Below are 14,808 nucleotides of genomic sequence, written 5' to 3' on the forward strand. Positions count from 1 at the left end.
TAATGTATAAATATTTAATGAATATTACAAAAATAGCTCAACAACTAGCAAAAGCCTCTGAAATAAATAATTTAAAAAAGTTGTCTCAATAAATACAAAAATTATAAAACGAATCATTAACACTTAAATGAAAAGAAGAGAGTACATCTTCTTAGAAAGGCACCATTAATAAATATATTTGAATTTTAGTCAACAGATAATTTTTTTACAGTAAATAACTGGTATTATACAGAGTATTTTTTAAATTAGGTCATATGGGATCTATTGGACATTTATTTTCAATAGAATTTGTAAAGAAGTTGGTCAATACATTAAGAGTTCCTAAAAAAATAAGTATCACAAACAAAAATGAACCAAGGACAAATTAGTTTCTATGCAATTTGGTATTTTTTGTTCATAAAAAAATATAATTTTGGTACAATTTCTGTACTAAAATATACTATTCTATGAGATATTGTCCAATGTACATACCAAAAGATGATCAATAAAGAGATTTTAGAAAAGTGATGAAAAGATAATGATGATAATAACTTTGTGTAATTATGACAGAAACACTTAATCTTTCTTTCATACAAAAACTTGTGCCCTTGAATGGAAGTTACTTCATGGTGAAATCAGTGTAGAATTTATTTTAAACTAGTTTTTCGAAATCTCGAATGATACTAAATTTAGTAGCCCTAACAAAAATTACTTTGATTAGTTTTCAACCTCTCCAGCTCAATTTCATGACACATCATGGGTTTGAACCAGAGCAATGTTATCATTTTAGGTAATTTCCACAAAAAAAATGAAAAAAGTTAAATTCTAGTCACGGATGACAAAATGGGTGGGTATGAAACATGGTGGGATTTACAATTTGCCAGCTTGTGTAATTTCTACCAAGGCCGAGAATATTACTTCTAACAAAAAAAATAGTAGTACTTTCTGAGAGCAGTATCAAAGAAAAAGAAATCATTTACTCAGTTGGGGGCTTATGAGAATCTGAAGTTGAGAATGAAAACAATATAAAAAAAACAAGTTTTCACAATGTCAGATTTATAAAAAAAATACTAGAACTTCTTTTAGAGAATATCAAGGTAGTCAATGCATGTATACCGAAAATTCCGGAACGTTATATATCTATGTTGGTGATTTTTTAAAAGTTGATACGCATACGATTACTTGTAATATGAACATTGTGACATCACATGTTCTCAGACACTGGTAATGAAGCAGTGTAAAGTTTGTCATGTGCAAGTATTTTCACGGAAACTTCAACTGACAAAAGTAAGTACTATATTAAAATATAATTTTAAATAGTTTTCACTACGTTAGGTATGCATATACTGTTTTCAACAATTTCCTAGAAATAGTTGACTTATTTAGAAAGTTCTGTTAAATTGACTGATAAAATTCAACAGTCACTTGGAATATGATATTTGACATGTAATCAATACAATCAATGTAATAATGACAAAGCTGTCTAATATTGAAATTATCCTTATACCCATATTTAATCACTAGTAACTAGGCAAAGTTAGAATCTGAAAAACTTGAGCTTTTTCCATTAAAATTTTTGTGGATAGTGCTGAGGCATCACTCTTCACAATTTTTCAGGCAATTTAGATAATGAAGTCTCGTTCATGTATGAGATATAGGAGGAGGTATACTTGGAAAATGAAAAACTTGAAAAAACATTTTTTTGGGGGCTATACAACAATTTGATAGACATGTCAATGAATTATGTAAATAACTAGCATTAATACTAGCAAGTAACATTTTATAGTGAGATTTTCACTGAACAGTTTACAAAACCGCAATATGTGTTTTGCTATACAATAGCTTCCCCTCAAGTGTTTTCATACAGCAGCGGGATGCCATACTCAAAAGTTGTTACAAGACAGTTAGATACTGCCATTACGAGTCAGCTTACCTTGCTAAAATTGAGTCCCATTTACATTATGGAATTTGTTTGTGGACCAACTGTAAGCAATATCTTTTCAATACGGTATTCTTATTACAAAAAATTGTAATCAGATATTTATACAAGGCTAGTTAAAAGGATTATTTATGAAACAGAAGATTATGTACCTGTTTTGTCTTTTTATTTATGAAAAGGTGCATCTTATCCACAAAAAAATTATAAATTAAATTGATTGCATTTCAAAATATAGTACATGTCGATCACACCTTATTTGCCTTTCCACGCCTCCAAGCACTTACAGAAAATGTATTTGCCTACAAGAGTGAGAAGTTATTCTATTATATTCTCATTAATTAAAGTCAAATGACAGAACAAGAAGAAATTCAGAAATAAAGTCGAATAATTCCTGGTTGTGAGGGCTTATTACACTATGGACAAAGTTTATCAAGACACTCTATCTATCTATACACTTTCTTTTATTCATTTGTAATTGTCAATTTTAATTTACAAGGCTTTGCAAATAAGCTGTTCAAACCTTTGGGTAGTAAATCATATTTTGATATTATTAAGAAATGAGAGATCTTTAAAATATCTGATTTCTAGTACAACAGAGGAAACTATCTCAAAAGTCCACTCAAGAACCAGACTATCATCCAAGTGATAACAACATCCGATATTGTTTAGCATAGATATTGACCTTAGAGAGACCCTGTCTTTTCATCAATAAACAGTAAAAACTGTACTATTTTACATATACATAGTATTATTGGTAGGTATCAACACTTAATATAATTTATTGAAAAAAGAATTATTGTTTTTTTTGTATTTCATTACAGTATGCTTTCTAGACCCGTGAATAGACGATGATTAATGCTCTTTGTCCCACTTTTTACTAATCATAACTACACTCAGTAATTTCATCATCTAAAATGTGATTGAATGATTACTACAAATACTATAAAAATAATTTTTTCAAAAATTGAATTATTTTGCAAAATATGGAGGCCAAGCATAGGAAAATCGGAAATACTGTGTCAATTGAATTTGAAAAAAGTTTCCCACTTGATTATATTTGAAGGTTGTCTCAAATTTTAGGATGTTCCGAATAGTTCCAGATATATTTTTTTGAATGATGCAACTAATTTTCATTTATTTTTAGTTTTTTAATATTAATATTTGTTACAAAAAGGATTTGAAGCTTTATAACTCCTATTAAATTATATGCCAAACATCATATAATTAAATAGGAGTTATAAAGCCGCAAATCCTTTTTGTAACAAATATTAATATTAAAATTCCAGATATGAATACAAAAAAAAAAACTTTCCGACATTACTCAATGAGACATCAAAAAACAGAAAACATTTTTTTGCTGTTATTTTTCAAGCTATACAAGATGGTGATTACTTATTTTCCAATGTTATGTCTACAAGAAATCATGACCAATTTTACATGGACTGGAAAAAGAATCACTCTTCATAAGTTAGCCCTTTTGATAACAATTTTACTGATGTATAATCACGCATAATCTAAATGTTCAAAGTTCCAAAACGTTAAACAATATCTGAACTAGGCAACTTTATCCTAATTTGAGCGACTTTGAATCTCTAGCAGATTCCGGTTTTCCCATATTGGCCTTCTTCTACTTGTTTATTCCTAGATGGACTAAATATTGAAAAAAAAATTCTTTGGCAATTTTTCCTTTGTTCAATTCGATAAAAAATTCCATAGGTGTTTTTTTGCTCGTGCTCTTGGAGCATTGGATTCTACACTTAACAAAAAAGAAACATGTTGAATTGAAGGATTTCTCTTACTGTAATTTCGAATAACCATTCAAATCTTCCCTGCACTTTTCCCCAATAATCACATCAGAGAACTCAAGACACCTCAATTTCTTACTCTACTTCAACAAAGTGAAATGAAAACTGATCTATCTAAAAAAGTGCAAATATGAAACAACTAAAGGCTACTCTAGTCAAACTTGTGTGTAATTAGTGGAAATCTGACTATCCTCAACTGTTTCCCGTAATCGCACAAAACTGCATCCCGTAGCAAAATCAGCTGGTTGATGAAGATGAACGGTGCTCTACCGAGAGTAATTGTTCTAACACAATCTCCGGTTCGAACGTCCCAGATAACTAGTCCACCACTTCGAGCAGTAATCACCAAATGCTGCGCCAGCATAAGAACTTGATTTGAAAACGGCTGTGAGATGTTAATCGTGTTGAGTAGGTGACCCTGGAAACGCTCCCACACGCAGAGACGATCATCGGTGCCTAAAGAAATGACGTAACTTGCAGAGTAGGTCAGCGAGGTTATGCTTCCATTGTGAGCTTGGATGCTATACATGCATGCGCCTGTAAAATTAAAATGTCACTATGAAAAATACAAATTTTATTATTCCACAACATACATTAAAGTGAACTGTGAACAAATAGCTAAAAGTTTTGCAAATTGTTTTTCAACAGATTATGATAACTCTTCAGAGAATGTTAATGGTGAATGTAAGGGAGAATAAGATAACAATGATATCCGAAAAAGTTGATCATCAAATGATATAGCATGAAATAGACGCATCCTATAAAATATTCTTGTTATGAGCACCAAATAGGAAATGCCATGGAGAGGAGAGGTTAGGTGAATGTCATGTATGCTGAGTTTTTTTTGAAAGATATTTGATAGTGATATACTTCTCAAATGTCACTTCTTAAATAAAACTCATTGTAAAAATTCTATAATTATAATAGGGTTTATCAACCAACAAATCACAAGTCACAAACACTATTTCTTTTATATAATCTGGCAGGTGGTTGTATATTTTTCAACCATTATAGACGAGGAACTTTTTATAAATAAGGGTTGATGTAACACTTAGTACTATGATAAAGTTGTGGCTCACAAATTCTAATTTCTCATCAATGTATGCATGCATTTAAGCCAGATGCTCCTAAACTTATTTTGTCTATCGCCCACTTCGAGAATTAATTATTTTCTAGGGCCCCCCTAATTTTTTTACTTTACTACATCTTAAGAATCACAATGGCATTCATTACTTTAATAATTAAATTATGTGTGTCATGTGAAAATAAGACTTTCTGATGAGGGTAATGTAAAACACCATTTTGTATTATTAGGAAAACTTTTATTCATATTATTAAAACAAACATTTCAATTTGAGTTTTAAAACTAATCTAATGTGAAGAATGAGTCGTTCTGCGAAATCACTGTGGAGGTTCTTCAAATATTGGCAGTAAACAAGCAAGTCATCATTGTTGAAGGATACTGCTGACAAATTAGGGAAATTGCAAAACTCACGTCTGCCGATATTATTCTTGTATAACAGCAATTTGGCAAAAGCAGCAATGACTTTTTTGTTTTAATCAAATTCAAGTCGTCATCTTGAAGTTGGAGATTGACATCATTAAATAATTTATACAGGTCTGTCTAGTACGCAATATCATTCTTTGAAGTGATGAGGTTGTAGTGCAATTCTTTGTCTTTGTTTTCCAAGAACTCCTATTTCAGAGTCAAATAGATTGTAAAGTAGAGTCAGACAGTTACCTTTTGATAACCAACGCACTTCTGTGTGAAATAGCAATCGGTTGAAGTCTTCATCATTAGCAACACAAAGCTGATTAAATAATCTGTCATTTAAAGGGCTGTTTCGGATTTTATTGGCTGCTTTGATGATATATTGCAGTGATTGAGAGGCGCTCACACAAATTTTTCGCAACCAAATGCTGCCTATGAATGACGCAATGTATAGCGAGCACATCTGGAATTTTATTTTTTAAGTACCCTATGAAGTCTTTGTGACGTCCTGTCATAGCCGGAGCGCCATCCGTAGCAGCTTATATAATATTCTTCAGTGGAATTTCTTAGTCATCACAAAATTTTCACAGTGTATTATATATGGTTTCTCCTTTTGTATCCGTCTCTAAATTTCTGGCAAATAGTAGTTCTTGATATATTTTCACATTTATAATAAACCTCACGCATGACAACAACAATGTTTCATTGGTTGGTAAAGTGGACTCATCTAACTGAATTGAGAATTTAGAAGTCTTCAGATTATTGCCCAATGACTCTTCAATGTTTTCAGCCATCTCATCAATTCGTCTTTGCACGGAACTATTGCTCAAAAGAATTTTTCGGATAATATCTGCCCTTGGTTATGGAGCACAGTAGTTATTACTTCTTTTATTGCCGGTAAAATTAAATCCTCTCCAATAGTGTGAGGTTTACCAGTTCGAGCAATTAGCAAGGAAAATGTTTTCTGACAAAGGAGGCACATAGGCGAAGATGGATTTGTGGGATTTTCAATCAATTCATATTTTATATATTCCACTCTATACTGTCATTTCTTCTTTTTTGCTTCTGACATAATTTTGTCTTCAAAAATGCAGAAGTAAAGAATCGAGTATTCAAAACTTGCTAATGACACCACTCACAGTATTCACCACCGCACGTACAGCACTTTACCTAGCTAGTCGGTAACTAAATTCACTTGTTTTTGTAATATCGCCGAATGACATTACTGGCTCTGGCTGAATGGCGCGCGCGCTTTTATATGAGGCAGCGGACGGGCCTAGTACTTTCGAAAACGGAGACTAGCTTCGAAAACTCGCTTCGCACTGAATCTTACCGCCATCTATCGTACAGTTTGACAACTATCAGACAGGAAATAGTTACTGTCTAGTCCCCTAAATAACGTTACACGAGGAAACGCGCACTCAGCGTAAAGAAGCGGTAAAGTTTGTGTTAAAAGCAGAAAAACATTTTTAAATTAGCCATCGCCCCCCTAAACCGCTTCGACGCCCCCCCAATCTTCTCTGTGCCTTTTACTGCCCCCCTATAGGCCTCCAGCGCCCACAAGGGGGCGTTATCGCACACTTTGAGAAAGACTAATCTAAGCTATAGCTGAATGTAAAAAAATTTATTCATCATGGGATTAACTATTATTAATTATTGACAAAAAACATTTTGTTTACATCTAACTCTTTACAATCAATCTTTTGTTATAGGCAGTTGCTCATCAAGTAGTTGAAATTGAAAGTATTATGGAATGTTATAAGTAAGTATGTAAGTTGTTTGTAAAACATTAGTTGAACAATTATTTTAAATCAATATTTTACTTTGATAACTAACCTGTTAGCAGATCCCAAACGCACAACATTCCATCTTGGGATCCACTGCCAGATGTGGCAGGATTGATTCTGTCAATGAAGAGGCAAGTGATGGGTCCACAGTGTCCATGTAACGTATACAGGGGACTTCCATCATCTAACCTGAACACTTTTAATGTGTGATCTTGGCTTCCAGTCAGAATTTTACTCCCCTCACAGTCCAGACAAGTTATTGGCTGTTGATGAGCTTTGATGGTTTGCAATTTGATGCATCTCAAGTCTTCTTCACTATCAGTCTGAAATATAGTTGAGCTGAACAAAATATTATAAACTTAGTCCGGAGTATTGATTAGGAATGAGTGAATAGTAAAAAACATTTTTGAAAACAAGCTCTTTTAATATGCTCAAAAAAAGAAAATGAGTTTTAAATTGATTCAAACCCATCAATTTACTACAATACACAATTTATTTGATATAAACGCTTATTTTTTCTATTAATGTAATTGCTATATGGTTTCCTTTTGAGGTAACACTGGTGAAAAATTCCAAAATACTGTATAAAGCAAAATTCAAATGTATCCTTTAGTCACTGTACTGTTGAAATAATTTGAATCAGGAAAGTCAAAGATTTTTTAAATTACAATATGATTTGTTGTTAATTTACACTGTTTTAGACACACTTTACGTTTCAAATCGTACTATTACGATAATATGTAAGATAATATGTTGCTGAGGAATTACTGAAAGGAAGGCATCTTGAAAAAGTCAATTTAGACAAATTCAAGATAACAGAAAACTGCAAAAAATATGTGTGGAAGGGACGCCTTCAGCTGCACATGCCGGTAAATGTATTTCAAATCAACTCATGACGATTAAAGAAAAGTTATTTTATGGGAGACTTTATTGATTGCATTGATAAATTATTTAATGTTATTAATTACCTGTATTGGTAAATCATGGTCTGTGATAGATCCTGCAGAGGCTGTCCTCACATGCATCCTTCTGTAGGCACAAGTAAAATTCCAGTCTATGGGACGACCTTGATTATAAGTTTGAAGCTGGAGTAACTCTATCATACCACATAATCGAACAGCTATGACTCTAGCCCCAATTATTTTCACATGGCTAATGCTAGACTCAGTTCCGTCTTCGAAAATACACTGCAAAATGAGTAGGACACAATTTCACACAATACTGGTTTGATTGTCATATCAAGATCCATTGAATGAAGGATTTTGGGGCTAGTCACCACCTATTAGAATGTATTTTGAATAACTCACCTTCAGCTTTGCTGTTGTACCCTCCCAGAACTCCAACCTTCCATCAGCACAACCAATGACAATTAAATTGTCCTGATAATCCATGCACCAAACAGGAGATAGCTTACAGCATGAAAAGTTGCTTTGATCGTTATTGATACTCGCTCTACCATTCACTGAAGAGTTGTTAACATCTCTTTTCCAACCCGATTGAGAATACTCGCTTTTGAAACTAACTTCAGATTCGTCATTATCATCAATGCTCCTTCTCTTTTTGTGTATGTTTTCTTCAATACTCGTTCGCTTTGCCATATCATCTTTGACACAATCATACTTATGTCTGGAACAATAACTACAATTCAGATAACTGATAAAATTTTTGAATAGAATAAATTACCTGAGCCGCACATCAAAATTGTGGTTGAAATAAAAGTACCTATATGACTTGTTGAAATCATACTTGGAATCTGTGTATGCAGGAGAATCGCCTATATGATGTGAGAAGTCAGTGTTGATTTTGTTGAGCAATCTAGGAAACGTCAATGTCTCATCTTTCGGAGGTGAACTAGAATCATAGTCAGAAATTCTGTCATCCAACTCAGATGCCAGATCAGGCGGTTTGTTGTCAGAGAAAAAAGCCTTGCGGTCTATATTGGCAATCAGCTCACCTGTGTTGTTATCCCAAACCTTCAACTGCCCACCTAAAAAAAAATCCTTCAATCAGTACAAGTAAGAAATTCCTGGATATTTTACTGTGAAGCCAAAATAAGGTTCTTTCTATTCAATCACCCACAATCAAATGACTTGAGGTCTAACAAAGAGGCAATCAACAATTCGTTCTCAGGTGGAATATTTCCTGAATGTCTAAAAGTTGCAGTTAGTGAATTATTATCCAAAGGAAATGACTGTGATTAAGAGCCATTTCTTTGCTGGCTGGAAACTTTTGAGAAACTTGTGGAAAATCTTGTTAAGAAAACTGTTATGAATTCTTTTTTTGGTACAAGAGTTGGCTTTAATGTTTTTCCAAACGACCATTTTAGGGTGCTAAGGTTTTTTAAAATTCACCTTTCATTGCTCTAGAATTAGCGGCTGCGTTCGAACCGAGAGTGCAGTTAGTTGACAGGAACTGTTTGACAATAGAAACATAGAAATCACACTTGAAGGTTTTCTTTAGATGAATGATACATTTTGATAAAAATTCATAGAATGTCTCCTTTCAACTTTTGGTAAGGAAGTATCATCATAGAACACTGTTCAAAATTTCATTGTAGTAGTGCATCAATCGTACAGCGATTTTCATCACCTCAAGAAGCTGTTAAAGCCTTCCCAAACCATGTTTGAAGGTGATGTAGGGAAGTGCAACCAGTGCTTGCACTTCCCTACATCAGAGGATTATCGGAGAGGATAAGAAGAATTGGTTCCAAGATAAACATAAGAACCTACTTCAGATCCGGCAACACTATCTGTAGCAGCCTCACGAAAACCAGGCCACCAAACGCGGACTGCGATTCCAAGAATTGCATTTACCGGATACCCTGTGAGTGCGGAAAATCCTATATTGGTGAAACTAAGAGGCCATTGAATGTTCGCATTGCCGAACACAAGAAACACACACAGCGAGGGGAACCAGCAAATCAGCAATAGCAGACCATGTTTGGACCCATCAACACATCGAGTGGTCCCAAGCTGAGATCTTGCACAGAGAGGAACATTGGTTTAGGAGAAAATTCAAGGAAGCCGCTTACATGTTGTCCAACAACATATTCAGCCAAGCCAACGTAGAAATACGCAACATATGGAAACCCATCATCAAGCGAAAAATGGCCAACTCCCGCCAAACGGTCATCTCCCACGGAACCAGTGAAGCGGAAAATGGAAGTACTCGAACGACCTATAAATAGTCATCTCTCGGAGGAATCAGTCCAGTCATCACCCGAAGACGATTGTAGATACTAACAATCGAAACGTCGTTAACTAACGTGACTTGGAATCTCTCCACTTTTTATTTTTATTTTCTTTTTTCATTTCTTTATTTTTATTTATTTAATTGTTCTATTTTTACTTGTATTTTATTTCACTATTATTTCATTTCAGGTTTATTTTGGTTAATATAATTGTTATTTTCAGCTATTCATTTTCAATTCTTCTTTTTTAGTTGTTTCAGGGATTTCAAATCATTTTATATAGTAGACAATGGAAGTCCGAACTAGTGAAATTCTTCCCAAACCATGTTTTGAATAATCGACTTCAAAATTAGTCTGAGTGTAAGCCATCAATCGTGATAGCGAACATTTTGTCCCAAAAAATTACCCTACTTTTTGTAAAAACTCATAATACCGGTTTGCTCAGTATTTACCAATTTGGATTTCAAGAATCTTAAAAGCGAACAATGATGATACGTTCCCATCATTTATTACTGGAAAAATATATCACGAACTCAATGGGTTGATGCAAAAGAAATCATCAACTGGAATTTTCTGTGAACACCACTATGATTCTTGGGTTGCACATTCCGACCTGGATAGCTGCAGGTTATCTGAGAGAATCAGGAAAGTATCTCCTGACTAGTGGATGCAGTTAGTACACTGTGGCCATTGGGAGGCGCCGCCCCGAAAGGCATCACAAGAGCCATACTTCACAAGCCACACAATTGTGTTGCTTACCTACCTGGGAATGTAGTGGCAGAGTGACGGCTGGCTGAGGAAAATGTATCATATGGTATCACGAGGAAATTTCAGGTCATGGTAGCAGAGCACATACTCTGTGCCTGTCCCAAAGCAGACCAGAGATCAGGTTTTTAGCGTTTGGCAGAGTCTCACTTTTGCTACCTGACCTGAAAGATTACCTACGACATAAATAATCAGTTTCGTTAAGAAGCTGGATTTATTTGGTTGACTTCAAATACCTATGTGTACCTACCAAGAACGACAGCTTAGTATTATAGTACATTCGGTTTTCTCCCCGCTATGCCCCTTGAGGACGCCGCTAAGGAGCCATTGAAATAGTGACTTGTGACAAAGAACTTCAAAAGAGGTGGCTGACGCTGTTTATCATATTGCGTTTAAAATAGTATTAATAGGCGTCGGACTGGGGTATTAATATAAATTTTCCAATGATATATTCTGTATGATGCGAAGATAATTGAAATATAGTGAAAACTAATTTTGTTTAAATATTTTATTTTGAGGACAATTTATATTTGGAATGTTTTTTTATTTAGGATTGTTACCTTCTACAGATCTATAAAATAATAAGAATATTGAATTTAAAAATAAACATAAATGTAGAAAGGGCAAAAAATTACTGCATTTGATAAATTAGCCGTTTGAAAAAAAAATCTAATTTGTCAGTAACTTGAATTAATACAATTTTACATATAAAAATAAATATGTATCATCTGGTGACGTTTTGAAGACTATCTTTTTTCTTTATCCAATTTAATAATATCAAATTGATCGTAGATTTGATAATGAAAATGGATAAAGTTTTTGAAACGTCAACAGATAAGTATACAAATAGAATAGATTTCTGTGGTTAGAAATATGAACATCTGAATTTTGGATTGAACAGCGATCAAAGCTTTGCATTGTTCGACGTTCCACTTCGAAGCCATTTTCAAGAAGTAGAAAAGTATGGCTGTACTGAGAGACACACTTTAGAGTTTTGATGTTCTGGTCTTGCCAAACCTTCGAGATGGTATGACCCTCATTGACCCATGTTTCATCCAAATAAAAAATAGATTTACTCAGTGTTCTGGCTTTCTTTATTTCTCTTAAATATTCTCTTTCCATCTTGTCTTCCAAAAGTGAAGTTCAGCTCTTGTAATATCTTCCATAATCTAGTTCTTATATCAAGAAAAAAACTGTCTTCAAGAATAACTGACAAAACTTTATTTACTGTAGGTATTTCGTTGTATTTATGTGAAAAGAGTGTACTATTCTCCTAATACGAAAATTTCATAATGCAAGACGTTTCAATCAATCAATAAATGAATTATTCATTTCGAAACTGTAGGCTGGCTAGGTTATAGGAACACACAAATTTCAATGATCAACTTACCTAAACATGCACTTATAATGCTTGTACTATCAGCCACCAGACACTCTATAGCCTGTTGGTGTCCCTCTAGGATAACAGGCACAGCCTCCAACAATACTTGATCTTCCTGTGAAGACTCATCTCCGGATTTTTCATTGAACCACGATGCTCTCCACTCAGCATAATTGCGGGAACAAATGCAACGATAGAGAACAACAAAAGCATAAGCTAAAACTAAGATACTGATGATACACAAAATAGTCGTTAGAAGAATCTCCATAGGGGAAGTGGGATAAAAAGGCTGTTCTGACTGGGGCATCGCTGAGGTTCCAGCAGATTCAGCATCTGTAATTTTCAGTAACAGTAATTAATCAATGAAAAAAAATATTTTCTGTTGGTTGAAATAGTTGATTTTTGTCCCTTAAGTAGGACAAAAGAGTACCAATGACTAAATGAATTTGCAGAAGTAGAATGATAGGAGAGTTTTGCTAAAATCAATAGGTAGTTAAATAGGCGTAAAAACTTTTGAAAATGTCACATTCTAATCCAGAAATGAATGAGAAATAAAAAATGTGAAAGTGAAAAATATGTGAAAACTCTACTCTTCACATACCATTTACCTAAACAAATATCAATTTGATACAACTAATAGTCTGGAAGTTACGACTTGTTTAATAGATTCGTTGACACCCGAATATATAATGACATAATCTGAAGTCCGGGATAAATAGTCTGGTTATTAGTTTTCAAAATCAGTTGGTTTCCTACAAACAGTGGTTGATGAAAAATTTGTAATACTAGAAATGTGAATTTGGTACTTACCAAATAAAACAATATAGAAAGAGTAAATAGGCCTACCCAAATATCATGGGTTTCTACAAATAACATTTTCTTAGAAAGTGAAGAAACTGAACATTTATAAAAATTGTTTCAATATCTCTTCACTCGAATATTATCCAACTATTAGAAATATAAAAACCTGTTAGGGTTTCACAGTATTTAGTATAATTTTCAAACATGACAATCGTAGAAGCCAACTGCAAGCTTGAGAAAAAATTAACATAAAACTATAAAGTACTTATTTAATGTAACACTAAAACAGACATCATTCCCGAATCCACCGATTATGTAAACAAAACAAGTGTATGAGGTGAAAACTACCTATTAAATAACTACTTCAATTGGTCAATTTTATAAGTTTGTTGTGGTTGAAACGTAACATCTGTAAAACATAAAATCTGTGAGATTATATATCTCACCACCAAATAAAATTGGTTTTTAGTCATTTCTTTGAGATATATTTTACTCATTTACACATCTCTTCAGAACACTCTGTGCATATTCACAGTATATGAATTTCAAACATGGACACTCAAAATGTATTTCATACATACCTCAGCCGTTATTTGACATACTAGTCCATTTTCTGAGTATTATAATTACTATAAACATTTGAATGTATAGAATTGAATTATAATTTCAATAAAAGTACGAGAACATTAACTGTAAATTATTTCATCAGTCAGTTATAACTAACTCATATGAATTGAAAACAGAATGTAACTTAATCATTCATTCGACCTGTATTATTGATATAATAACCATTAACAGTGAAAATTGAATGATCAACATTTTTTATCTAAATGAAAACATCCTTTTGCACAAAGGCAAACATTATCTTCCATGTATTGGTATATCTTGATAACACATGAAGAAATGGAATTACTGATTAAATTTTGCCAGAAAAATAAAACTTGGAAAGTCAAAGCACTTTGGGTGTAAGCAGTGACAATAAAAAATGTGAATTAGATATCAGTCACTGCCTGCTTTGAACCAGATAAATATTGAAATTTAAAGAAAAAACACTGAACATGTAAGGCTTCAATAAATGAAAGTGGTATTTATTTTTTATTTGGAATTCAAAATACAGGTAAATCTTTCAAATTAAGAAGTTTAATTTTTATTGAGAAAGGTCTTTTTTTATGAAAATCAGAATATAAATCTAATCTGAGAAAGAATAAATATCTTATCCTTTTTTTTTTTTACTTCAGTTTAAAACAAGTCTGAATAGTATTCATTAAACGACAATTTTTTGTGGGGGACTCAATATTTTATACCGTCTTTTTGGGTCTACAATCTTACAAAACCTGAAAAAATAAAAGCTAAATCAATAGAAAATCTGCTGAAGTGTAGTAAAGTGAACTTTTCTGAGTGAGCTGAAAAGTTCACTCAGAAAAGTTACTGCGTAATATAAACTACTGGAAAGTCCAATTAGTCAGTAACTTGCCATATTCATGAATTTTGCCCACAAATTGAAAAAATCAATTAATAAAAAAATTAAATATTGATAATTAGCTTTCTTAAGTGGTTAATGTTTCGGAAAACAATCTTTTTTCGTTTTTGAAACCTGTATTCACTATGAAAATCTCGCCTCAAACTGTGATGGTTCTAATTTCTTTTGACACAAGTCAAAAGAATGGAA

At 33.0% G+C, this 14,808-nt stretch overlaps 1 protein-coding gene across 3 annotated transcripts in view; it reads right to left on the reverse strand.

The window, feature by feature from the left end:
- Window positions 1-14,808, reverse strand: part of SCAP (SREBP cleavage activating protein) — a 28,644-nt gene continuing 13,836 nt past the window's right edge. For 2 of the 3 annotated variants that reach the window (XM_074173856.1, XM_074173857.1), the window contains exons 7-12: window positions 12,348-12,671; window positions 8,686-8,989; window positions 8,310-8,628; window positions 7,971-8,189; window positions 7,052-7,325; window positions 1-4,260 (exon numbers count right to left, since the gene is read on the reverse strand). In XM_074173856.1, coding sequence (XP_074029957.1) covers window positions 3,875-4,260; window positions 7,052-7,325; window positions 7,971-8,189; window positions 8,310-8,628; window positions 8,686-8,989; window positions 12,348-12,671 — 1,826 coding nt within the window. In that variant the 3' untranslated portion in view covers window positions 1-3,874. The remainder of the gene's footprint in view (window positions 4,261-7,051; window positions 7,326-7,970; window positions 8,190-8,309; window positions 8,629-8,685; window positions 8,990-12,347; window positions 12,672-14,808) is intronic. The other variant, XR_012465151.1, reaches the window with a different exon arrangement.

This window comes from Leptinotarsa decemlineata, unplaced genomic scaffold (genome assembly GCF_025532065.1).
Source record: "Leptinotarsa decemlineata unplaced genomic scaffold, Ldec_3_MD MMD2_tig00000505_RagTag_RagTag, whole genome shotgun sequence".
NCBI lineage: Eukaryota > Metazoa > Arthropoda > Insecta > Coleoptera > Chrysomelidae > Leptinotarsa > Leptinotarsa decemlineata.